General features: G+C 46.8%; 1 protein-coding gene and 1 long non-coding RNA gene across 2 annotated transcripts; one reads left to right on the top strand and one right to left on the bottom strand.

Moving 5' to 3' along the window:
* Positions 5,466–8,600, bottom strand: LOC110400680. The gene is made up of 2 exons (XR_002440026.1): positions 8,440–8,600; positions 5,466–8,288 (listed from the first exon to the last, which is right to left on the bottom strand). It is a non-coding gene; the product is annotated as an uncharacterized LOC110400680 (long non-coding RNA).
* On the top strand, positions 17,165–20,281 carry KCNK18 (potassium two pore domain channel subfamily K member 18). Its single transcript, XM_021398514.1, has 3 exons — positions 17,165–17,381; positions 17,917–18,063; positions 19,482–20,281. The coding sequence occupies exons 1-3, from the start codon at positions 17,165–17,167 to the stop codon at positions 20,279–20,281; spliced, it is 1,164 nt and encodes a 387-aa protein (XP_021254189.1).

Genomic DNA, 26,923 nt, shown 5'->3' with positions numbered 1-26,923 from the left:
TCCCATTGCTCCAGAGAAAATACCTGCAAGAAAGGTTATGCTTCTTGTCATCAGTGTGCCAAATGGGGAGAAAAAGGGGAAAAAAAGAAGCAAGAATTTGGACATAATTAAGCAGTCATTTTCTTGTATAGAGTGAGGCCCTGAACCTGCACTTCTCTGTTAACCTTCTGTAAGGGAACACAAAAAAGGCATTAAGAACCTGGTAGGGTCGTGCTGACAGGTGTACGGATGGAGAGAACACATGTTTAAGCTGTCAGAGGGATGTGCATCATAAAGCTATGGGTTAAAATCAAACCTCAAGAACGAATATGAGGCTGACCATCAGAAAACATTTTCTAGCAACCCTTATTAACATTGCCTCTCTCTTCTGAGCTGTGGGGGTATAACAGCCTCTCGGGTCTGCAGGGTAATTCTCCTGGATTGTTTTTAAATTTAAAGCCGGACAGAAAACTGTAAGAAAATTCTTCTGAGCAAGGATAGATTAGATGGCTTAATAGACCATTTTCCTCTCTAATTTCCATTAAGGTGATTAGCTGGAATGTTGCTTGTGGCATATTAGTGAAAAAACGCTGGAAGCAGTCATTGGGCAGATCCAGTATCTCCAAATAATGTTTGTAGTAATAGCAGTGATATAAAAATCTATCTCAGGTATTTATATAACTCTAATTACTGCCGGAGTGAATCACAATCTTTAACGTGTGCACCTTGCAACACTCCCCAGGAGAAGGGATTTGTATCAACTGCTTAAAAGGAAAGGGGCGGCTATAAACAAGGATTTGGTTGTCTGGTGGGCAAGGGCAATCAGGAAAATTAATCTGAAAGAACTGAAGCATGAATTTAATTTGGATCCTTTTGCCAAGTTACATTTTGCACATAATCCTCATTCAGAAGGAGAGTGTCTTCCATTGAGCGCAGAGCACTTGGCTCTTGCTGCATACCTGTTGACACCGGTATCCATTACCCTCTCAGAACGGATTAGTTGCACTATTAAATAGAGAATTCACTTGCGTTTTCCTATGCTCGTGGTTTGACAGGTGAGCTGCCCGGCATTTCAGAAATAACTACCCCAAATGATCACCTCCTCCACAGCAGGAAAAGCAAAACGGGCAGGGATTGGTTTGGTTATTCGGTCCGGTTTTGGGGAACTGCATCTGATAATGTAGAACTGGGATGGCACAACCGGACAGAGCAAAGGGCCGCCCCACTCAGAAGGCAGTCTCTTGTTAGTAAGTTAAATAGAACACGTATGGAAAATGTTATTAACAGACTTTGGAAGGCCGGAAAAGGTCGTGGTTTCTAAAAATTTCTTTTTTCTTTTTTTTGTTGAGAATGATTTCCCATTTTCCTCCAGAGCCCAGCAGCTCACAGTGCCCACTCCGTGCTGGTACGAGTGTCCCTGCCCGGGTCCTGCTGCACAGCCACCAGCCAAAGGTTTGGAGGTTTTCTTTAAGAAAGCATTTCGTTGGGAAAATCGCTGGGAAAATGGTGCTTGATGTTTATTGTTTCTAGCTTTGTTTTAACCTGTAGTAAATTACAGCTGGGGGGGGGGGGGGGGGCGAATCTATTAAAAAAAAAGAGAGAGAGAGAGAGAAGAAAGAAAAAAGAATAAGAAAGGCGGAGGGAGGTGGGGACGCAAACGCGCAGCTCTCCCGGTCGTGCCACCGCCTCCGCGCAGCCGTCGGGCAGGGAGCGGCCGCCCCGACGCCGGCCCGAGCAGGGTCCCGGGGCTCCCCCCGCCCCCGGAACAGCGTCGCCGGCCCGGCCCGGGCTCGCAGCGGGCCCCGCTCCCTCCGTCTCCTCCTCCCTTCCCGCTCGGGCCCGACCCGCTGCCCGCGCCGCATCCCGGCCGATCCCCAGCACCGATCCCCCGGGCTCCGCGGTGCCGCGGGGCGGGGCGGGCAGAGCCGGGCCCTCCCCACGGGTCGCCCCTCCCCACGTCCCACCCCACGCGCGTTCCGCCCGCTCTCCGCTTCCCGGCTAACTCCTCTCGTTCCACCCCACGCGCGTCCTCCCGCGCCCCACGGAGCCCCCCGCTGCCCCTAGACCGGGAGGGGAGCCGCAGGAGAATCTGTTCAGGACACAACAGAGAAATAATCCCTTTTTTTGCCTTTCTTTCTTTTCCTCGTTTTCCCCGTGTGCCCCCCCCGCCGTCGCCCCGAGATGGAGCGGGATGGGGGTGATGGGCTCCCCGCTTTCTTCCAGCCCCGCACGACGAGCAGCGCGATTCCAGCGCCGTGGGGAAGCCGCGGGTTCGGGCCGCGTTCGGCTCTGGGGCAGCCAGGAAAAAGAGGACACACGGCGTGCGTGGCGTTGCCTCCATCCCTTTTATCCTTTATCCCATTACATAAGAGTATAAAGCATATTTTTACCCCAGGAAAAGAAGGAGGAAAAGAAAAAAAAAAAAAAAAGCGGGGAATGAAGGAAACGCAGCAAAGGAGAAATACGGCTTTAACTCGCTGCCATCTGACACGAAAGACAACTTCGGAGCGGTTTTCCAAGCCGCGCTGCGCCGCTGTCCCCGCACGTGGGAGCGCTCCGGGGGCCGGCCCGGCCCGTCCGCTCCGGGAGGTGCGGGAGCAGCCAGAGCCGAGACCGAGCGGGTTTGGCAGCGGGCTGAGGGCAGCTGGGACCTCCCGGGCTGCTCCGACCTCTCTGTCCGGAGCGGGCGGTCGAATTTTACCTTCATAGAGAGATGATGTTTGCGAGATCCGCGTTTAGCTTTCCGAGCGGGCGGCGTTAGGGCTCGTTTCTAAAAAGCAAAACAAAAAACTCACTGAAATATACGTTTTCCTTTCCCCCCCGCCCCGTGCCCCCCACCCTCGTAAAACTGCTATTTCCTCTATCTTCCGACGGTCTTCGCGCAACACAGCAGCAGAGGGGAGGCGGCGTGGGATGAGCGAGCGCAAGAACCGAGCGCCTTTGGGATGAAGAAGAGCGCAGTGCCCCGCGCTCAGACGTCGCGGACGTTCGGTTCGTGGCGCCCACGGGGCGCGGCGGCCTCGGGACTCGCGTGAAACCCAACGCCGAGCTCTCACCCCGTGTCCGAGAGCCGCAGCGGGAGCTGTGGGCAGACCCACGCCTCGGCCGGGGCAGGGCCGAGGGGAGCCCGGAGGGCTGTCTGCCTTCCAGCCCCGTCCTTTCCTTTCTCTTCTTTTCTCCCCGGCTCGGACCGGCTCCGCACACCGGGGGCCGCACTGCCCCGCACCCAGCCGAGCGCATCCCCCGGTGTCTGCTGCCCGCGGGACATCCCCACCCAGCCCTGCAACTGAACTTGCCGGGGGCGCAGAGACGCAGCGGTAGGGAGAGGGGCAGTCCTCCACGAACCTTCCTCTCTGACTTCAGGCATCCTCCGAGACACGCTTGCTCGGGCACTGCGAGATTTTAGCTGCTCCGCTCCCCTCGGGGGAAGCACAGCACCGTTGCTCTGACCAGCACCCACCTCTAGGGACTGCGATACCCCCGAGCCCTCTGCCCCAGCACACACACATCTCCCTCCAGCCCAGCGCGGCACTGCCCGGGAGCAGTTTCTTTCATGCTTACGCGGGTACTCCAGTGAGGATCAGAGAGAGCCTGAAGGAGATGGAGCTCTCTTGTCCGTACCCAAGAGGACTTGCGGGGGCAGACACAATCACAGGAGAGCCTTTCCCAAGGCTCAGATGTCCCACATCCCACCCAGAGGGGTTGGCAGTAGTTCTCCTCCCCATATCTCAGTGTTGGTACATGTGGGAGAGCCCAGCCTCCCAAGCAGCCTCCCCACCCCGGCCATTGGGATGTCCCAGACTTCCCAATCCACCCTACATTCCCTGCTGCACTTCTGCCCAGGTCAAGGCTGCATGCTCGGATGCTCTGCAGGGGAGGGGGCAAGATCCCCCCCACCCCTGGTACCTGCTGCCTCTGGCACCTCCACATTGTGCATTCCCGCTGGATCTCTCTCATGCAGGGACTTGGGTGAAAGATCTCTTGTGGACCTTTGTTCCATTCTCTACCAGGAGGGGCAGCTCCCTCCCTTCTTCCCTTCCTTGGTGGATCCTGAGTGACAAGGATGGAGGGAGGATTTGAGTTTCTTCCCCCTCCTCAACTGTTAAAACCTCACAGCCCTTCCCAGCCCTTCTCACTACCAGCAGCCATCCACACAGGTGAAGTCCTGCTGGGAATCCCTCCCCAGCTCCTATAAGTGAGGGAGGATGCTGCAGGTGCACAGAGCAACAGGGAGCTCTGAACCATGGCAGCACCTGGGAGCTGCTGCTGCTCACACTGGTTCTCTGCTGTCCTTGCATTTAGCATCCATAAGGGCAGAGGAAAGAAAAGGGCTGGGAAGGGCACAGGGACTCACCATGCCATCAATTGAGTGCCTGGTTGAAACTCAGTTTATAGGAACTTGGTTCACGTGGAGCTGAGCAGCCATACAGCATGCACCCTGTGCCCTTTGGAGTGCCACGTGCCATCACGGGATCAACCAGAACTCATTTATAGGAGCCCCAAACCCGTCAACATCACAGGAGAAGAAGAGAGACTACAGGAATCGGCAACGTAAAGGGGAAGTATTAAAGTGACATTCCCAGAAGTTTGGGTACCTGCGTGCACGCAGAGGAAACAAAAGCAATGCCTTTCCCCTTCCACAAAGCCCATTGACCTCTGCCAGCCTCACCCAAGGGAAAGTCCCCCCCCGGCCCCAGCTCTGTGAGCACACAGTGCACGATGCGCAGTGCACCCGTACCATTGTTCTTCACATTACCCACACTGATAAGAAACACATCCAAAGGAGCAGAGGAGAGGAAAGGAGAGAGGAGAGGAGCAGCTCCCCTTCACCTGCTCCACTGAGCAAACGGGTGTTTGGTTTTTTTTTTAACCAAGCATCACCAGGTTAAGAAACAGGCTTTGGAGAACTGTATTTAGATTTACAAACAACGCTGTAACTGGATCAACAGGCTATAATTAGAATTTAATAATTCAAGTGGAGGAGTAATGCGCCCGCTGCTTGAGAAATTGGAGCCTTTCTTTGGCAGTTCGGAGCGTTCAGCTCTGCAGATTGGTCTCCAACTTGCCTGACACAATTACTGTCCTGGTGAGGCAAACACGCCGCAAATAAGAACAATGAGATCAACAATAGTCGAAGTCTAATACCATAAACAAAGCGAATAATCAGAACACCTCCTGCCCCGGTGGGATCTGTGCAACTGGGACAACCAATTTGTGTCATTAGCGAACAAAAAAACTGTAAGAAAATGTTATATTTTACATACTTTTCAGAAGTCTTCGACGCTGGCAAATACATTGCAGGCAATGCTGGGAGACGCATCGATGGCCATTAGATCCATTGAGGTGCTTGTCCCTGAGGCCACCTGAGCCAGGGTGGCACCCGGCAGAAGTGATGAAGGGGAAGAAAGACCTGCGTGAACCAGACCCCCCACTCCCATTGTTTTTGAGGTTCTAGGTGTAAGGTGAATAGTTAAATGAAAGATCAGGCTGGTGGATTTGCTGCAGGAGCTGTGTGTGAGGTGGGCGCAGCCCTGGGGGTGTCAGCGCTTGGCCCTGCACCTGGGAATGCAGAGCACACCCCAGGACATGGCAGCTCGATGCAGGCCCTGGTCCCAGACGTCTCAAAGACAACTTGCCTCCCTCTGCTTGCTGGGTGCGTGTTGCAGAGGTCACCTGCTTGACTCGAGGCAGGGCTTCTTCCCAGCCACGGCCCGAGTGGAACCACAAAATCCAAACCTAGAACACAGGTATTGTGGTTCCGCCTTCCACGATGTTTGCTGTTTCCTGAGCACACCTGGAATCTCTTTTAAAGGACTGAAATAGTGGTGACGAGGGCAGGGAGCACGAGCAGCTCTGATCCCAGAGGGAGGGGAACGACTACAGAAAGGAAAGTCCTTCTTAGTCCCCTGGCAGTAACAGCACCAGCACCAGCTCAGGGTCGGGTCTGCACAGCCCTGCAAGGAAGAGGACGGAGCAGGTACTCTTAAGGGGACACAGAGTTTGTCTGCAGCTGTCAGACATCCTGCTTTCACCTCATGGTAACCCAGAGGTCAGGTGTGGGTGAGATCCAGAGGAGGTTTGGGGCAGAGACTGGAGTTATCTCACATCCTTGTTTTTTTGTGGTTGAAATGACACTGCTCAAGCTGAGTGGCTACGGGTTGGTTGGGAATAGCCAGCATTTCCATAGGTACAGTCACAAAAAGTTCTTTCTTTGGGGGTTTCCTTCTCACGGGCTCTCCCTCGCCTGCATAAGCAGGGGCCGGCCTGTCGGCGCTGAGCTAGACGGGAACTCCCAAAAAGGAGCGCCCAGGAAAGCAAGGGCAGGGACACGCAGGACACAGCCCCCGCACTGATAACGTTCCACGCTGCTGTCAGCGCGCTTCTCTCTGGTGACAGCTCAGAGCAGCCGAGCACTGAGACCACGTACGTGGCCAGCTCACCCTTCCCAGCGCTGCCAGCCCTTTAAATGTCGCGACATGTAAGGGGAGGTGACACATCAGGGCGGGTGCGGATGCGTGCCCCCGGGTCACAGCCGGAACCTGGTTGTGCAGCGCCGGGGGCGCCGCGGCGGACTCAGAGCGCCCTCTAGCGGCAGCTCCCGGGATGGCAGCGTACAGATCCCCCCCCAGATCCCGGGACGTCAGGATGCTCTGAGCAGCGTCCGCCTCATCCCCCTGCTCCCAGGCACCTGCTGCAGTTTTTCTCCTGGAAACACATCCCGTGGGTGGATTAAATGCACAGGACCCGGCCTGCAGGCAGTACCCCCCACTCCCCCAGTCAGCCTCCTCCTCTCAGTGAACTCCCGTTTCTCTCAAGGCCCTGGAAACACTTGAAATTATTTTCTTGCCACAGAGATTCCATCTTCGGTTCTTGGTTCAGGAATTCTGTGAACTTCAAATGGCTTGAGGCTAAAGGGCTGTTCTGGGAAAAATATCACCCCACACTTGTTGCATTCCTGTACCTTTTCCTAAGCAGCTGCTGATGGGAACAGAAGGAAGCAGGGGGATGTTAGGCTCTGCAGGTCCTGCTCCCAACCCTCACCTTGCTTTAGGCTGATGGCAGCAGCAGATGTGCTACTTGGGAACCACTGCAATTGGATTCTGCAAGCAGAGAATCTTGCTGCCAGGGTGCATTCTACATGTAGGCACGTTGGGTTTTTTGGCAGTGAATTCAGTGCTCTGGCTGCTTGTTCCTGCAACACAGTTCACCCCTTATCTTCCAGTTCAGCACAGCTGTTTGCAGGAATCTGCTATAAGGTGAGAATACACGTGTGCAGGTGAGGGCATCTTACATCATCTTTCTTCTTCAGAAAGATACAGTCTTCTTCTTGAAGTAGCCCAGCAAGGTTCTGATGCACAGAAACTCTCTCCGGCACTGCAGGGCCATACAGCTAATGAATTCATCCTTAGCAGGGTCAGTCTTGCTCATAGGAATATTCAGGGTGTCTGTTACACAGCACGTGCTCAGCTGAAGCTGTGGAGTTGCCCCAGGAAAGAGGCCAGCTGGAACGGTGTTCTGTTGTGTGAGCAATTGAGGTGTCCTGCTCCCGACTGACCCCCCAGAGGCCACCTGGGGGTGACCACAGCCACCTGTCCCTCTGGACCTCCCTCCAGGGGCATCTTATAATGACGGGAAGAACGGTGTAGTCCTAGGAAGGAAGGTGGCCAGAAGCATCCCCAAGGAGAAGCAGAACATTATGTGATCTCAGCTTGAACCTTCAGGCTGACACATGCCATGTGGTGTATGTGTTGGACATTTCTCCTACGAAACAGCAGAGAGCAGCAGGTTCTGGGGCAGAAAGCAGGAGAGGAGCCAAGCAGCAAGCAGGAGAGTGGTTTGAGCAATGAGCCTACAGACAGAACATCTACAGTGCCTCATTAGAAAAAAATAAGGATGACAATTCTGCTTTATACCCATTAAACTGGGTTAAATATGCTTAAATGAAAGCAGAGTCCAACCAAGTTCTGCTACAAATCAGCTATATAAAAGCACTAAGTTGAGAGCTTAATGGGTATAAATGGAGTATTTCTGTTATTAGCGCTGGACTGCAAGCAACTTCACTCTCAAATTAATGAGCAAAAATGATGATAGCTTCATAAGGGTGAAAACTGCAGAGGGCTCTTCCTGAGGTAATTTACTTCTGTTTACATGAACATCTGACCACGAAGAAGGAGACAAGTTCTCTGTAATGCTGAAATGAGATTTCAGGAAGGGGCTCTTCTGGCAACCTTCTTCCTGGGCATTTGAGAACAAAACTCAACTCTGTCCAAGATACTGGTTTTGAGATGCCACATCTGTTCTTTCATACCCTGAAACATTGTGAGGGTTTTAGCAATTCCCTCATTCAATTTGGAAATGCTTCTATAAATATTAGCCTGTAGCACGCTTTAGCGGCTGTCTAGATCCTTCCCAGGGCTGCTCCTACAGGTATCAATAAACTCATAGAAATCAGTTACTCACCTGAGAGCAGTACTCAGAGAGCTACACCAGCAGGGAGTGCACCATTCTAACTCCAAACACTCTTATCACCAACACCTGCAGGAGTTATACTCAACACAAAATACAGATCCTCCCCCTCTGGCCCCAGACTTCATGTCCCCACTGCAGCCTCTGTAACCTTTCCAAGCTGACTTCCCACTGGGGCTTCATAGGGCCCATAGCCCTGCAGGCAGTGCAGCTCAGCAGCTGTGGAAGGTTTGATCTAATGACTGATTAACCTTGAGATGGCTGTTCTCTAATGGTTGTGCTTAGGCAAGGAGGCAAAACATAGCACAGTGGTTGGAATGGAAGTTTCTGGTCTCAACTTCAGAATTAGTTCATGACTTTATCCAGCTGAGCAGTGAAAGCCTCCAAGGTTGAGATTTCACAGCCTCTCAGGGCTCCTGTTCTGCTGTTTAGTCACAGTCCTTGTGATTCTTTTCCCCCTTGCATCCAACTGCATTTTTCCTTGCCATTGCCTCTTGTCTGTAAGACCTTGTGGCTCTATAACTGTTGTGTTGCAGGACAGTTATTGCAGAAGCAGCCTAAAGCAATGGATTGGTGTATGCCAGCAAGCTTTCCTGAAAGCATAATTACACATCTCCCTGGCCAGCATCACTGAAGATAACGCATTGGCTTGCTGAGCTCTGCAGCAGTGGTTTTGCTGGCAATGAACACAAGGTTTGTTTTAGATACCACTTGCCAAGGCACTTATGGCAGCAATATCTTGTTGAGGGGGCCCAGTCTGGCAGATTTTACTGAAATGGTTGTGTTGTGTTTCCAAGATTTGGACACAACTGGGACTCCTGACATGTGAAAATGAGATGGTGGGCTTTGTGCCCGTGCTGTGCACCACACCTCTGAGCTATTCAAGATATGTCTTATCAGCCAGACAAGCTGATCTGAAAATGTAATGTGTGATGGGGTCTGTTCTGAGGCCAGAATTTCAGCTGCTGGTATTCTAACAAGCTGTTGATGTCCTGTGCCTATCAGTGGTCAAGAGGTATTTGGATATTGTCCTTAATAATATGCTTTAACTTTTGGTTAGCCCTGAAGTGGTCAGGCAATTGGACTTGATCTTTGGCAGTCTCTTCCAACTGAACCATTCAATTCCATTCCAAATTATCCGGTGTTGTGATCAGATATCTCTTCTCTCAGGATTTCTGGGCACCAGGAGCTTAAAAGGAAGGGAAGGGGCTGCACAGGTTAAAGGATTTCTTTGACTTCTCCTTAAGATAGAGTGATCCAGGGAGAAGCATGCTCAGTTCTGCACGCTACTGAAATTTGGTGGGTATATGCAAGCCTCCACAGGGACTGTTTTTTGATAATCTAGATGGAAGTGTTGGCACAATGACCTAGAAATCCTCACAGGCATGATGTGATACCCAGCTGCAGCAAGCCGATGCCATCGTGCTGCCAGCTGGAGGTCAGTGGCTGAGCAATTACCTCTGGAAGTGTGCATAGGTGAACAGCATGAGAACAGCCATCACCTGTATCCTCGTGTCACCAGCAGTTAGCCTACACAAGCTGGAAAAAGGCAGTAACGCTCACAAAGCACTATAAGGTACTCTGAAGACACACAGTCACCTCCAGCCCTGCTTCCTCCCTGCTGTGCATGCCCAGTACCTTAAGGTCCATCTGAAATCTCTATTATGACAGCTCTGCAAATGTTTCTCCCAACTGCACAGCCCCTGACCCTTTTATTTCTGCACTGTTTAGTTGAAATCTGAAGTTGCATCTTACAGTCCAACCTCGCAACATGCCGTTCTACCCTAAAACTCCATCTCTTGCAGTACAGTACAAGTAGGTCTTGGCTGGCATCAAGCAATGACTCTCCTCGAATTTACATTCGTCCTGCAGTTAAGCTGCTCCCCTCATCTGTCCCAGGTTCCCAAGTGGCTGTGGAGAAGGCTGTGCTGGGTCAATGCCACTTCTATGGGTGTTGGCCAGCAGCCGGGTGCCAGACTGCCGGGTGCCAGGCAGTCTGGGCAAGCACTGTGGTCCCCGGGGATGAGGTGGCCTTGGTGAACCTACTGGGCTTGTGGCACACTGCAAGCCTTTGGTCTGGGTGACTCATTCTGAAATGCTGCAAGATAATTCATTTTTTTATTGAGATGAGTGGAAGAAAAGACTTCATTCCACATACTCAATTTTTATAGCAAGATCCTCAGAAATGATGGGCAATTTTGTATGCATTTTACTACCACTAAGGTGGTAAAATGTTGTTTACTGCTCACTAAAAAGCTCTTAGGAGCTATTCCCATGGTAAAATCATTTTAAGGGCCAGTATAAGAAGGGATAAGATAATTAATGGTGTATTAGCTGAAACGGGTGGGACAGGGTTCGAAAAGTTCATTTATCCTTGCTCAAAGCAGAAAGAAATCAGTAGAACTGAAAAAAAATTGTAGAGAAGTGACAACTCGATGATGGCCCAAGGCACACCCATCTCTGAAATGATCTTCCACCCCCCAAATCCACAGCAACTAATGAGTGGTAGGATAATGGGAATAAAAATATTGTAAGAGTGCTTCATTCAGAAATGGCAAGAGAAAGTGCTTAGAGTGTCGTTAGAAACATCAGGATGAAAGTAAGGGATGGAAAATTTATCTTGAAGATCAAGAAACTCTGCGCCATTGGCATAAATCTACATCTGATTGCCAGGGATGGGGAGCAGGCAGGTGTCTGATCATGTCCTACAGCCTGTGATTTATGCACTGCAGTGGGTGGCTGAGGGCAGAAATTACCGTGAACAGTGTAGTTGGGGGATCCATCGTTCCAACTACAGCTTTGACCTCAATGTTATTGGTAACATTTAGCCAATAGTACATCCTGCAATACACGGCTACTTATCTGTGCTCTGTTTAAGTGAACATGCACCTGACATTGGAAATAAGTTCAGTAGATGGTTTTACATTAACATTTTGCATGCTGAGAATTGAGAGGGTCTCTGGCACTCGCAGAGACAGTGTGGGATGCATGCTGATGGATATTCACAGCTAAAAGCTTGTTCCTGTATTGGAGGTTTTACAATCCTCTCTTTTAAACTGCTTATGTATGTATGGTGCCACATTAATAATAATAAAGAATAAATCTCTTTTTATTTAAGAACCAGAGTAGACTTGTCATCTTGAATCTAAGGTATTGGGTTTTTTTGCCAGTTCAAATAGTGTAAAATTGCTCTGTTGACATGAATCATGATGCTTAGCTTTTATGCAGCATATAATTTCACATGCTCTAATGTTAATTAAATTTCAAAGAAGCAGTTTTCCGATCTCTCCACGGGGAGCTTGTTTGCCTTAAAATGAAACTACTGGGCTGAGATAGTCTCCACTATACCAGCATTACGTTCACTACATTAACTCAGTAAAGACTTTGGCATAAGACATGTAGCTGAACCTCGATAATCCCCTTTGCTTATCTGCAAGCCCAGGGCTCCTGCACAGCGTCTCATTTGTGGTGGGGTCTTACCCAGTGACTCACGGCAATATTAACCTCCTTATAACACCACAAGGCGTTACTGCATCCTTCAAATGAGTCATGCAAACAAATGAGCAATGCACACATTGCTTGGAGGTAATGGTGGCTGGGCTGTTTGCAAAGCCTTCCCTGCACTAATTAAGAATTGCTGTGCTGCATCTGACAGGGGCTGATTTCCTCTTCCATGGCCCTTTAGAAAGGAATAGAAATTTGGGTGCTGAGTGATGTTTTCCGTTCAGAAGTAGCTTCCCTTCTTGGTCCCATCAGGATGGAGTCTCACATAGCACATGGTCTAATACCAGGAGGAAGATGGAGGAGAGGATGAAGGAGGGAGGTAATGAACAAAGGCTTGTCCTGCTGATCAGTCACCAGGTGAAAAATTCAGAATCACAGAATCACGAAGGTTGGAAGAGACCTCTAAGATCATCTAGTCCGACCCCAACCCACCCCCACCATGCCTACTAGCTTTGGCCTTCAGTGCCACATCTCCACAGTTCCTGAACACCTCCAGAGACAGTGACTTCCCCACCTCCCTGGGCAGCCTGTGCCTGTGCATTGCCACTCTTTCTGAGAAGAAATATTTCCTAATACTCAACCTGAACCTCCACTGGTGCAACTTAAGTCCATCCCCTCTCGTCCTATTGCTGTTACCTGGCAGCAGAGGCTGACACCCACCTTGCCACAACCTCCTTTCCGGGAGTTAGAGAAAATGTTATGGTCACCCCTGAGCCTTCTCTTCTCCAGACTAAACCATCCCAGTTCTCTCAGCTGCCCCTTATAACTTAGGGGACTTAGCTGTTTTCTGGCTATATGGCTTTCATTTGTGCTAAAAAATTACCGGTGCTCAAATCTTGGCTGCTCCTGGGGTATGGGGTGATGTGAAGTGTTTGTCTCTCATAAATGATCAGGCTGTGTACTTGGCTTTTGTGTGAGCAAAGAATGAGATAGGAAATGCTCTTATTCAGGGTGAAAGTCCTGGACATCTTCGGATCCACTTAGCATTATGTGCGGTGTCAGGATGCTCATCCTGAGTGCCCTCAAATATTCCCAGAGGTTACAAGCTCAAGCACTTGTCTCAAGCAAAAGCTGAGACTTTTACAGGTGGATACAAAGCAGGCTGGGGAATCCAGCAGACTCTTTGCAGCCAATTAGTGCATTTCTCCATCCACCCCAGGACTGTGAAGTGCGAGGGGAGAGCAGAAAGTATTGATAGGGAACAGGGAAAGTCATCCCCCAGGGAAATAACGTTGAGGTTGGGAGAAGAAAAATAACTGCAAGGTGCCTGGAAAGCACGTGGGGATCTTCCAGTAGGCTGTGCATACTATGCCCATTTGTGGGCTGAAATCCCCACAAGATGTGATGGGTGCTATTACTGCTGCTTGGTTTTGCTTGGTTGGTTGCTTTTGATTGTTGTTTGTTTTGATTTGGTTTGGTTTACTTTGCTTGGGGCTAATATCACCATTATACAGAAACTCTCTTGTTGGCTTGAGTGTCCAAGTATTTTAGAGCATTCTGTAAATATTTTCCTGAGCGTGCATGCTAGCAGCAATTGATCAGTTCCTCTGTGGTCCTTGTTAATGTCCAGTCATAGAATGATAGAATGATAGAATGGCTTGGGTTGGAAGGGACCCCAAGGATCATCAAGTTCCAACCCTCTTGCCACAGACAGAGCCACTAACCTCTAGATCTGGTACCAAACCAGGATGCCCAGGGCTCCATCCATCCTCCAGGGACAGAGCATCCACAGCTTCTCTGGGCAACTTGTTTCAGCACCTCACCACTCTCTCTGTGAAGAACTTCCCCCTGACATCCAATCTAAACCTTCCCTCCTTGAGCTTAAAACCATTCTCCCTTGTCCTCTCAAACAGAACATTTTAAGTCATCATGAAGAGCTGCCAGGGTGGGGTCTTGGTCCTTCATCAAACAATATTCCCATTAGCCCGATGCCATTTTTTAACTAGTAAGGCACTTGCTCTCTTTTAAGTCACTTTGGCTTTACTTAACAAAAGAGGAAGGTGTCACACATGACAACATGGTACAACGTGCCCAGTGGTGTCCAGGGTCCAATGGTGTTTTACAGAACAGGAGTAAACGCAGCAGGTCCCTCACCATACGTGAGCTGACCCAGTGTCTGAAGGGTTCTACTGATTATTGAACAGCTCTCGCTGCACAATGGTCTTCCTGGTTTTACCTTTGTAAGCCAAGAAAATTAGATAAAGTATGAATTCTAATGTGTATGGAATAATTAAACCTTACAGCTGTGGTCACAAACTTTCCTTTCAAGCAGCACCTTTGGAACACTCACATTTGCCCTCATCAAAGCGATGGAAGTTGGGAAAAGTGCAGGTTTGCTGTCCATTAACATGAATAGGAAATGTGTATTGCAAAAATCTATCTCAATGCAAGTACCAGTAACTCAATTTGGAAAAATTTGTGGTTAGTAGGATTTGCTTTTAAGCAACTGAATTCAAATATGTAATACAGCAATAGTAGGAAATGGTTTGGATTAAGAAAATAATGTAAAAAACACTTCTGAATGTACTTTTATTAAATTTGCTCGTTGTTACAAGCTTACAGCCTGATGTTGCAAATGGCTGAGAAGCTCTTGGGAATTGCTAAATACTTTGCAATCCTGCTATGTATAGGAGGGAACCGAGAAGATTTTAAAGCACTTTGGAGAGAAGAGATTTATACCTGAGATACTGATGGAAAAGTCCACTGGACAAATTGTGTCACAACTACCATACTGGGCAGTGAGATCCCTTTTTGGAAGAGCATAAATGTGAGTATCCTGCCTCAGATTTAGGGTCCATGTGACCCAGTATCCCCTCTCACATTTCCAGCTGCCAACAACTTCCAGTTCAGGGGCTTACTGAACCCAGCCTGGCTTGCCTATTTAAGTAACTTCTAAACCTCTCTCCACTCTCTTCTTCAACGTACAGAAACCCAAAAACTTTTGGCAAGGAGTTTTCCAGCTAGGTGAAAACCACCCTCTTTTAGTTGTTTGACCAGGTTTCCACTTGCTTCAACGGGTGGTCCCCAGAAGAGGCTCTGAAGAGTTGATCCCTTACCCACTCTCTCAGACCACCCAGGATTTTGAAGACTGGTGAGGTATATCCCTCAGGTTTATTCTTTGCTTTTCTCATGAGCCAAAGACACCGCATGATCAAGTCTCGTGCGAGAGCCATCCATACTTTTCACCATCCTCATTGCTGAGAAACTTCAGTTTTAACAGCTCCTTTTAGAGAACAGGTACCAGAAGATCGCAGAGTACTCCAGACAAAGACACATCATGCATTTGAACATTCTTTAGTCTTCATTTCTTTCCTCATAATTCCCAACATCTGTCCTGCCCTGCTGACCACCCTGTCACTGAGCTGATGTGTTTGTGGAAGCGGTGTGTTGGACTCCAAGAACTTGCTGCCCCGTGGCGATAGTCAGCCCAGAGCCGACCACTTTGTGTGTGAAGGTAGGATTGCTTATCTCATGTTACACGTACCTATATTGGTTTTATCTGCTATGTTATTGCTGACATCTTCAGATCCTTCTTCGGCTCTTTCCAGCCTGTCCTCAGTCTTACTGCTCTGAACAGCTTCATGTCTTCAGTACCTGATGGAGCTGTGGGTATCCCTGCTCATTGCAGAGGAGGTGGACCACGTGGCTCTTAGAAGTTCCTTCCAACTCAAAGGATTCCAAGATTCTACGATCTGCAAAGGCTGTCAGCTCACTATTTGCCCTCTCTCAGGTTATTTATGGTCACGTGTGAGGGCAGAGCTCCAGCACAGTTTCATGCATGATGCAGCAGTGATCCTTCCCTCTCTTCCTCTCCATGAACCCTTAATTCCATCCTGTGAAGACCTCTTATCACACCATAGCTATTCAATTCCCTTAAAAAGTCTCTAGAGAGGGACTCCATCAAACCTCTTTAGAAATCTGAGTAGCTCCTGTGAACTTCTGTATCACTGTTACCTGCTCTGCACAAAACTCACCCAGCGAAACCAGCCTGTCACCTGCCCTGTGTCCCTTGTTCCTTGGGTAAGGACACTGAGCCTGAGCACATCCTCTCAGGAAGTTATGTTGCTTTTCAGTGAGTGAACATTGGCAGTTTTCAACCCTGCGTCTCAGGACAGCAAAAATAAATGAATGAGATTGACTGCAATAATAGGATTTGTGAATCTAATATAAAAAAAAAAAAAAGTACTACTGGGTCAGAGAATCAGAGAATCAGGAAAGTAGCAAGCACACAGGCTTATTTTTGTCTTAGCCCTGAAAGCCTCTTTTCTATAGGGGAGGCTGCCATATTAACAAGCATGTGATATCTTGTGATCCAATTTGCTGAGAGTTTGACCCAGAAGAAATCACTACGTCCATGTGGTATTTCTTCATAGTGTGGGTGTTTTGCCTGCAAATAGCTCAGTAGGTCTCGGCTGAGCCTCAGTTTTACATGAAATATTTAACAGCTCTTTCAGTAAAGCCCAACTCCCCTTACTACTACTATTAACATTACAAAGGGCAGCGATGCTGCTCATGGCTCTGGAGTGATGGATGAAAGGAAAGGTTTCGCTTTTAACACTGGATACAGTTTGCAAGGATCACTAACCCTGAACTGAATGTCATTTCTTACTTACTAAGGTCAGTGGCAGTTTGAATTAATGGGAAGGTTTTAATCAAATGAGAACTGGCTAAAACCTCCTTTGCTTAAGAGGTTCCTAAGCCATGCTGTTTGTTCTGCGCTGCCCAGAGGCAACAGCAATCAGCATCAACTCCTTTTCTTGAACTGATTTTAAATTTCCATGCTCATTTCTGGAAGAACTCTTTATAGAAACACATTGCTCACTGTGTGCATTTTCCCTGTGGTGGGTTGCAAATCCATTCCTCTTGTATCAATGGGAAACAATGGTCCAGAACGAGGAACTTTAAAGATGAGCTGGCTCCAAAAGAAGGTGGGAACGTGTGTGCTTTACAGCAGTGCCTGCGCAGTGGTGATTCCAGGATACAGAGTGCCATGCCATCAGTTGAGGAATATTTGCAGGCTTGATAGTTGTGCTCCTTCTCCTTTGGGACTGTAGAGCAATCTTCAATTAGAAGACATGTGATCTGACAGCCTGCAGCAGCACAATCCGTTTTCACAGGAGAAGCTTTTCTAGGATCCGAAGGCTTTCACATCCTCCTCATTTCTAAAAGCTGTCTTCTAAACAAACAAACAAACAAACAAATAAAAGAGCGTAGGATGGCAGTAACATCACAGCCTCTGCGAGGGAAAAGGGCATGCAAGAAAATATTTTGGGCAGTGTTTCCACATGTCTGCTTCATTCTGTCTCTCATGATCTATGCCTTTCTTGGGGCTCTCATGTTTTCCCACATTGAAGGTAACCGAAAGGTCAACTTAAGTGAAGAATACAGGTATTTCCTGCAGAATCTGTGGAACATCTCCAGAAATTTATCAGGTATGCACCGGAATAGCAAAATGAATTAATTGTACGTGCAGTTACTCATTCTTCTGCTTTTTGATTTTTGGCTTTTGAAGACATTATTCAAAATAATTACAGCTGAGCCTGCAAATGAGATTCTCTCTGTGCTTAGTTAATGACTGCTATTGCTTGCTGATCTTTCTCAACTCTGATTCTGACTGTAGGCTGCCTCAGTCCCTGTGCTCCTGCTTGTAAATATTTAAGAGTTTTCTGTGTTCTCCCTTTTTGCCCTAGTTCCCTGAGCTCCAGAGGCAGCGGAGATTTCCCTCTGCCAGATGGGGATTGGATTCTCTGGCTCAGAAAGTCTTTCCCCACTCCCCTGCCCCAGCCCTGAGCATCCCTATCTGAGTGTCCCATGATGGGATGTTGAGATGCAGTGCTGCTCCCCAGACCCACTTGTGCTGAGGGAGGGGTAGAAGAGAGAAGGGCTGGAAATCTTTCTGGATCAGTGATGGGATTATACACAGGTTTGGGCTTTTGCTCAGTGCATCTCCTGTTGTTACTGTAACAGATAACATGACAGAAAATGAGGAGATATTTAAGGAAGAAATTCATGTACTACTCCACACAGCGAAACGAGACTGGTTCGTCAATCCAAAAGATATATGGACTTTCTTCGGGTCTCTCTTTTTCTGCTGCACAGTATTCACCACCGTGGGTAAGTCTGGAGGTAAAGTAATCCCCCCCAGAATCCAATGCTGCACGGCTCTTTCTTATGTATTTCTTCCACACAGAATTAAAGGGGGGAAAAAAAAAAGTGAATGTCGATGTGGGACTGCAAGGGGTGCTGCAAGCACAGGTTGCAGAGATGTAGCTGAGTCACAGAGAATAGGAAACAGAGATGCTCCATGCTAACTAACCACGCCACTGCATGCATACTGCAACCTGTGCTCATGTATGCCACATGCACAAAGCTATTACAGCATGGTGAGAGAAAGCTCAGTTTTTCAGTTAAACCTTCTACTCCTGTGCGTTCTGCTGAGTAATGTTTTCTTATTGAAAGAGGTACTTCATTACGTGGATATTGTTTTTAAATTGCTTCCTAGTTATTTATGTCTAGAATTGCTTTCTAAACTACGGCTCTGTAATTGACTGCGCTGTTGTTGCTCAGCTTCTCCGGGCTAACAGCAGGCAGCGGTGTTTAAATCATGTCTCTGAATCCTTCCCTTCTGAATTCATATTTCAAAGTGGAACCTGGATGAAACTGAAACAGCTGGTCTGCTTTGGCTGCTCCTGCATCGCTAAATACACCCCTCGTGCTCATCCCCAAAGTTATTTCTATCCTTCTGCTAATGTTTCTCAAGTGCTGGCAAGTACAGACAGTATCTAAATACTCTGCTAGGATTAAGGCAGGGTGGGAAGTACTAGGATATACTCAAGATCCCAGCACAAGTATTAGATATCTTAATGCAAAAGGAAAAACTGATTATTCAACAGAAGGAATAATGTGAGAGTTCCTGTGTTCCCTGGAGCACGTAGGGCTCGCTGTCTCAGTGAACCTCGATCTCTGACAGCCTTGGTGGCTGCCTTCAAACTCAGCATCCTGCAGCCCCTGAGAGCACAGCTGGCTCTTGCAGAGTGCACTTCTCTCAGTGCTACATGCTGTAGGGCTTCTGTCTTGGATAGATAATGACACATTTTTTATTCCACAGGCACATTTGAGTAGCTTAATAGCTCAGAAACATGCTGGAGATACAGACTTCAATCCTATCCCCCCAGAAATATTTCTTAGTACAAACACAACAGCAAGCAACACTTGGAAGAGCACCCTTTACCAGAGAGCTTTGACTTCAGCTAGTAAGTGGAAGATCATGTTGTCGAAAACCTCTTGCTTAGGAATACTTATCCATCTTCTTTGACGTGGGACTGTAGAAATGTTCTCATACACTCTGACCAAGCAACCCATTTATTTCTAAACAACAGCATTTTTGGCCTTTATAGCACCAAGCATTAATACAGCATCCCCTGGTTTTGAGCAACAGTAAAAATCTCAGTACAGGTGAACAGCAAACAAATCATGGTGTTCGTTCTTTCTCTCCCTCTTTCCCTTCTTCTCCCCCCTTTTTTTTGTTCAAGGTTATGGCAATACCTATCCTGTGACAAGGGCTGGAAAGTACCTCTGCATGTTGTATGCCTTATTTGGCATCCCTCTGATGTTCTTGGTCCTGACAGATATGGGAGACATCCTTGCGACTGTTTTGTCCAAGTCTTACAATGAATTCAGAAAGCTACAGTCAAAAATTTTATCCTCTAAATTCTGTTCTGGATCCACATGTATCAGAGGAGTTGGATCTAAAGTGGATGTGAATGAACCCTTGAGTATCGTGGAAATGCTGAGAAACCAATCAGCTGTCAAAAAGAAGCCAGCCCAATATCGCAACGCCCAAATTTTCGAGATGTTAATTGCCAGAGAAAATGAATACAAAAAACTATCAAGGAGTAAAAGCATAGAGAGATGGAGCTCATGTCCTGAACTAGACAGGGGGAAAACAATGACCAGAGTAATCGAGAATTTTGACAAAATAGGAAAAGAGTTAGAAAAACTAGATGTGCCCATCGTGTTAATGGTGCTGGTTATCTTTGTGTATATCTCCTGCGCAGCTGCTATTCTTCCAAACTGGGAAACCAGGTTGGATTTTCAGGAAGCCTTTTATTTCTGCTTTATCACGCTGACAACAATTGGATTTGGAGATACACAACTGGAACACCCGAAGTTTTTCCTGTTTTTTTCCCTCTATATTATTATTGGCATGGAAATCGTCTTCATTGCTTTTAAGCTGGGCCAAGATCGCTTAATTTGCTTGTATAAAAAGGTCATTTCATTTTGCGGGGAAAAAAAGGTGCCATCAAAGAAGATATATCCAAAGAAAGTGTAGTCATTTCTCCCTCACTTGTATGCACTGCCCGCTGCAACGAGATGAAAATGTTCCTGTGTATTTCCACTCCCCGCCCTGGGCTTGCAGGAGGAAAGGTTTTCTGCTTTCCTGTGAGAATCTGCTGCAAACTGGTTGCATTATGCAGGAGACATTTGGTGTAGGCAGCAGTTTCCAACAAAGGTCCTACCTTCTAACTAACAACTGAAGACAATGCATGATGAAAGAGCAGAAGGCTCTCCCTGCCAGCACTCCCCAGCTTCCTTTGCAAAGCTCTGACTTTCAACACGTCTGTTATCCTCTCCGTTTGGGATCTTTTTCAGCAGTTTCCAAGGAGGGCCCAGATCATTGCCCTGTCCTGTCACCTGCCTGCAGCCAAGGACAGTGGGGTCATGGCTTGTGGTGATGAACTGTGAGCACATGCTTTGTAACATGGTTCTTCATCAGAAAGAGTTGGGTTGAAGCATGAACCCTGCTGCTCTTTCATCACAGCTGGGTGCAGTGTAAACATCGAGTACACATGCCATTCAGAGGAATTTTAAAATTAAGGAAAGCAAGCTAAATGTTCATCTCTTTCTCTGTTCCTGGTCCATTAATCAGTCAAAACATTGCTCATCTGTGCAGGGCTGAAACCATTCCTTTTCCATCATCTCTTATTGTATCTGCGCCCAGCCTAGAGTCAAGGTGTTATTCATGACACCCAGATATAACAGAGTTTGTGACAAGTTCTGTTCTTGAGAAGCCACCTGGGCAAGACATGCAGCAGAGCTCTAGGTGGGATGAAGTTCCATCTTTGCTGTTAAAGAAACACGATGGCCTGGGTACATCAGCCTCAGAAGTTCTCTCCTCTGGTTCAGGTTTTACTCTGCACAGAGTGCTTGCCTTTTCTGGGTTCTTTCACTCATTCATAGACTACTGATTACTCTATGGTGTTTTGTGAATCCTGCAGTGAAGTACAGTATTGTGGGAATAATGTTGTTTTATCAAGATTTTGCTTGTATTACTTGCAATCTGAATCAAGCTATCAGTAATTTTTTCAGTCAAAAAATATACATGCTCTATAAAAGAAATCACTGCCTTTAATTAACTGCCTCTCAGCGTGTAAATGTTATGCATGCACACTGAACGTGAATGGCATTGTTAGATACGAAAGCATGCTCAATTTCAACAGGATGTGCATTATTTCCCATAGCAGGATTGCCTTTTGAAGATGAGATGTTCATGGTATTTAAATGACAAACAACTCTGCTACAATCACTGTGAATAATAACTTACATATAGTCCTTGTTATTATTTGTTGTGATGAAGCACTGGTGATATACTTATACACAATGAACAATGGTATAAAGAAACGTGCATTATAAGGACAACAATAAAGAGTATAGCAGTTGGAAGGGACTCTGGTTAATTGTTTAATGATTGCTGTGATTATGGTGGTGCACACCACGTCCTTCCATTCAGACTACTCTCATCTCTTTTCATGTCTTTGGATTAAAATCATTGTAGGACTTTGGACTTGCACCAAAGTTCTCAGAAATCAGTGAAAAGACTCGTGTGATTTAATGGGCTTTGGATCAGAGGACACTTCCTGGTGCCCGGGGACCTTCCTTCTGATATTCCTAACACTGCCACCATTAGCAAGAACAGGTCTTTATGTCATGGGACCAGTTCCTTCCACATCAGTGAGATCTCTTATGCAAAAGAATTCATCCAGAACATGTTCTCTACAGAAATCTCATTGACCTTCATACCTTCACATTTACTGGACTTGCAAAAAGGATTGTACACAAAGTCATTCTAGTTATGTCCAAGGGGTGGCAGTAAACAGCTTTACTTCACGCAGAACGTGTCAGTTGTTGGGAATAAGAGAATATTTTATAGAAGTAGAAGGAACAAATCACACCAGTGTGGCCCTCTATAAGATCATGGTGCTCTTTCCTTTTGTACACAATGTGCAGCTCTGGTCCTTCACCTCCCAAATGATACAGGAAAAGCAGAAAAAATTTAGAGGCCAGCGGAAAGGATGAACAAAGCTATGGAACAACTCCCACATGAGAGATGTAGAGTAGCCCTCTAGTCTGGAAAGAGGTGGGAGAATACAGATGAGGTGCACAACGTTGAGTGGGCATGGAGGAGGGAAAGAGGGAGACAGAATATTGGGCTTCTTTGTACTTTTTCTGACCTGGTTTCATAGCCTGGAAAACATTGAAATCAACTGTTGTACAGTTCACAAAATACTCAGTAAATCTGACTTCTGAAGACATATTCAGCTTTACACTTGTGTGCAAGGTAAAAAAATGAGTTCTCAAGATTTCCTGAACAAGCACACTCTGTCTCTGCAGAGCAGGACACAAGAAAAAAGTGATTTAGGCAAAACAGGAATACCAACTCGTAGCAAAAGTAACACGGTCACCTGTTGTGTCAGGGACATAAAGGAGGATGGAGAGCCGGACACACATCCGAAGGCCAGGGATTAAAAGGTTGTTTTGTCCTCCTTACAGGTGCACTGAAGCATTGCTCCCACACAAATAGGAATATCTGGCCCTAATTTTCTTTCTGTCAAAGTTGGATCACAGTTCCCCAGATGACAGGGGAGAATGCAGCTGCACTGTGCTGACATTGATAGCAGCAGTTTGGTCTGCTTTGCAGGCTTTCAACATAGCTCAGTAAATAAAGCATCAGAGTTAACAAAAATGAGGCAAAAGCAGTGAGCAGTGGCTCATTTAGTGAGCCTCAGGCATAAATATTTATGATTTGATTGCTCTTATCATAGTCTAAATCCTGGCAGAATTCACAATCTCTTCCCCAAGACGCTTTTATTTGACCAAATTGACATGGAAATAAGCTTTGCTTGCATCAAAGCAATACAAAATACTGCTTCTCATAATAACTTTTTCCATCACGTGCTTCATGAGATGGTGAATTAACAGCGAAGGGCTTCGTGGAAGAACTTTCTATCAAGACAGACGTGACTGATGGGGAAAGAGTTGCTTGATGTGTAACCCACAAAGGATATGAGTTATTACAGACCCAGCTGGAGAGCTTCACAGATCAAATGCACTTGGCGCTGAAGGATGCTGGATCAATCATTCCTGATTGGGCCAAGATGGCAGCTGTCACGAGCACTTAGGGGAGGAAAGGAGGGTATTCCTGGTGTGGGAAGTGCAGAGGGACGGATGGAGGAATGAAGGGAAGAAGCGGAAAATAATGTTTGGGCAGAAGGGTTAGAGTGAGGAAGTGACAGCAAAGGTAGAAGGAGCCATTTTCTGTACAGACATAGAGGTGCTTGAGAGGTACTGAAAATATGGCGAGGGCTGGTGCCTCTGGCCTTGGGAAGGTTTGTGCAGCCAGAACATGGTCAGAGCCCATAGGAGGTCAGCAAGGGGGTCAGGGTGCCTGGGCTGCAACACTGACCTCATCACCAACAGACATGGGGAGGGCTGAGGCTTCTTGGGAGAGAAAGCAGTCTTAATGAAAAGACATTAGTGAAACCACCCAAAATATTCCTCTTTCTTTCTTTTTTTTTTTTTTCCCCTGGTTCTTCATTTGAAGAATGGCAACCCATTCAGAAGAATCTTTCACACAAACAATGTGCCTGAGGACTCAGGAAATTCTTAACGGGATGTAGGACTTGTCATCTGCGTGCCAGTAGTTCAGATGTAGTCCAGATTTTAGTGGGCTAAATGTTAATAACATCTGATAGCACTTTGATGGCCTTTCTGCCTTTTCAACTCATTCCAGGTGGAGATGCACCCACATCACAAAAACACTCCCATATAATGAATGCTAATAGCATGCGTGATGGCAGCCTCAGCAGAGGCAAAGGCTGAGACTCCAGCTGAGAGGAGTCCCTGCAGCCCTCTTTGCCTCCAGGTTCCCAGCACACCTTATGATCCTAATTTACAGATTCCCATGGTGCTTCAAAGGTAGCGTGTGAATGTGCTGCAAATACAGAATGATGGCTCCGATTCCTATCCCTGGCTTGCACAAATCAAACAATTAAAAAAATATATTTCTAAAAAAGCACATCCCCAGGCTGTACTCAGCTGTTCTGCCAGGATATATTCTTAAATTCTGAGAGTAACTTAAAATATTTAGTTAGGCTGCCCTTCCCTTGCTTCTTTACCTGTCCTCTACATATATGGTAGGAAAAATATTTCTCAAGCCATCCAAAGTGGTACTGCATTACATGAAGAGCAAGGGAGATCAAGTTGCACCGGCGAAATTTCAATTACATTTGTTAAAGTACATCAGCACATATGGTGACAGAAATACTAGGAATTTGCTCCATCACTCATAGCTGGTAATAGCTGCTGGAAGACAACAGCTTGCTCATATATCAGGCCAATATTTTTGGGATAGGGGCCCGAGGTCTAACTGCAAATCTTCATGGCCAATAAGGTCCATGAGTGCATGGTGTGTGCGTGCCAATAGCTGGCTGTCCACACGTGGTACTCATTAGAGAGTTTTAGGAAATGCTTGGACAAATGTTAGTTGGCATGTGTGCTCAGTTTTGCAGGTGAAACTGAGCATTTTTTAAAATGTTTTTGTTGTTGTTGTATTTTTTTGCTTTAAGTTGAAAATTTAGTCTCTCAGTAGATAAAATCTAGGTCTTTTGAGATTCGTTCAACCTTCTTTCGAGATGATGAAGCTCACAGTGCCTGGGCACAGCCCTCCTGAAACTGAACTTGTGCATAAAACTTCATGTCTGGGCGTTTTCAGGATGTATTAAGTCCAGAGGAAATGTTGGCGCTGGACTAGACGATCTTAGTGGTCTTTTCCAACCTAAATGATTCCATAAGTCTATGATTCTATGAAGGGAAACGAGCAAGAAGGGAAGAAGAAATTAAGCAAGAAGGAAAGGGTGGAGAGATGTGATAGTGAGAAATGAACGGCTTCGTTAAGCATCTACTGATGAGAAATCAGGGTAACGATGTTGTCTAACAACACTGACTCATTGCATTATCTGCTTCCACAAGGTCGTGTACGAATGGGAAAACGAAGAGAGAAGTTACCACAAATCAGCTTATAAAATTGCCAGTGCACTTGATGCTCTGCTGGAAGAGAGTTATTTGATCTGCTGTACGACGCAGATTGTCATCATGCTCTCTGATCAGTGCCAAGGAGGGGAAATTCACAAGTGACAAAAAAGTTTGAGGAACAGTGCAAGATTTGGAGAGCTCTTGCTGTGGGTATAGAGCAGTCATGCTCCACAGCTTTCCCACTTCACACTTCTCTTGTGGCAAGGAATAAAAGTTGTTGCAGCTAAAGGAATGTAGGAATTTGGGGCATTCAGTATGTTATCAGATGTAAACCCTCCGCTCACCAGCTTGATGCTACCCTTGTTTTTAGGCTGTCTTTCTCTCATGTGACAGTCTGAAGTCACAGCAGAGCACTGCAGAGGCTTCACTGATATTTAACTAAAGCTTCCCAGGTAGACAAGACAGGAAAAAGCACAGAGCTGCTCTGCTTCCTGGACGTGAGAGCTGGCTGAAGCCTGGATGACAACTGTTGACATTTTACTAAATTTTGAAAAAAAATAGATTTTTTTTTTCTGGGAAAATATTCTAGGATTTTAGCAAAACATTTTCAAAGCAAATACAAACGTGTAGGACGAGTTTTGATTCAGTTGCTTAATGTTGATGAACAAAAGAGGACTTTAACAAAGATTTTTGCCATTTTATCTGTAATATCTCACTGAGATGAGTCATTTGTCTGAGTAAGAGCAGGAGGACCTGATAGCACAAAGCTCTCTGTGACCCCTCTGTGCTGTGGCAGAAGCTCCAGCTTCTCCCACAGAGATGACGACGTGTCATGGTACTCTGCCAATGGAACAGAACTCGCTTTCTCCAGCTTTGATAACAATTTTTCCATCTTTCCCAGGGGAAGAGTTGGTACAATCTACTTCCATCAAAGTGACACGTGGCACTCTTGCTAAAAGATGTTTCCCAAAGACTTAAGAAAGCTTTGTAGTTCCTGGAAGAATTTAAAATGCAAATGAAGTCTCATGAACTTTCCTTGGAGTTTAAGAGCAGGATATGCTTTGCTGCACTAAGAAGTTTGATTTATGGTCTGGGTCTGTAAATAAAATGTGTGTGCTTGCGCTAATGTTTGACCGCCAACAGCACTGCTTTGCAATCTGCTGTGCAACACAGGTTGCTGCCATGCCAAAGCGTTTTTACAGCAATTTGCTTCACCAATGAAACAAACTTTGTGCTTAAAAAGATTAAGGACTGGTATGTAGACGTGTTTTTACTTTATAGAAAAGCCACTTCTAAATGCTACCTAAGCAGCAGAGGGCTGAGTTCTGATCTTCTGGAAATCCATGGCAAAGCTCACAGTGCCTTTAGTGAACGATCTGGAAACAAGGAACAAATAGACTATGTGCTGCCATTAATCCCCTTTGATCCCATTTTTACAAGAGCTGTTTCATGCCTAAACTGCCATCTCATGGAAAGTGTTTTCTGCACATAAACTGGCTGAGCTCCTGGGAGTTGCTGCTTGCTTCGCTCATCAAGGGATGGCACTTGCCTGTGCTATTACTGCAGTCAGGACAGGATCAAGGACTACCGAGACAGGCAAACTTCTTTTTAAAAGAAACCCAAGACTGTCTTGGTCAAAAGTAGAAAAACATTAAGATGTGTT

Source organism: Numida meleagris, chromosome 5 (assembly GCF_002078875.1).
Source record: "Numida meleagris isolate 19003 breed g44 Domestic line chromosome 5, NumMel1.0, whole genome shotgun sequence".
NCBI lineage: Eukaryota > Metazoa > Chordata > Aves > Galliformes > Numididae > Numida > Numida meleagris.
The sequence above is the reverse complement of the archived record's forward strand: the minus strand, read 5'-3'. Positions and strand labels throughout refer to the sequence as shown.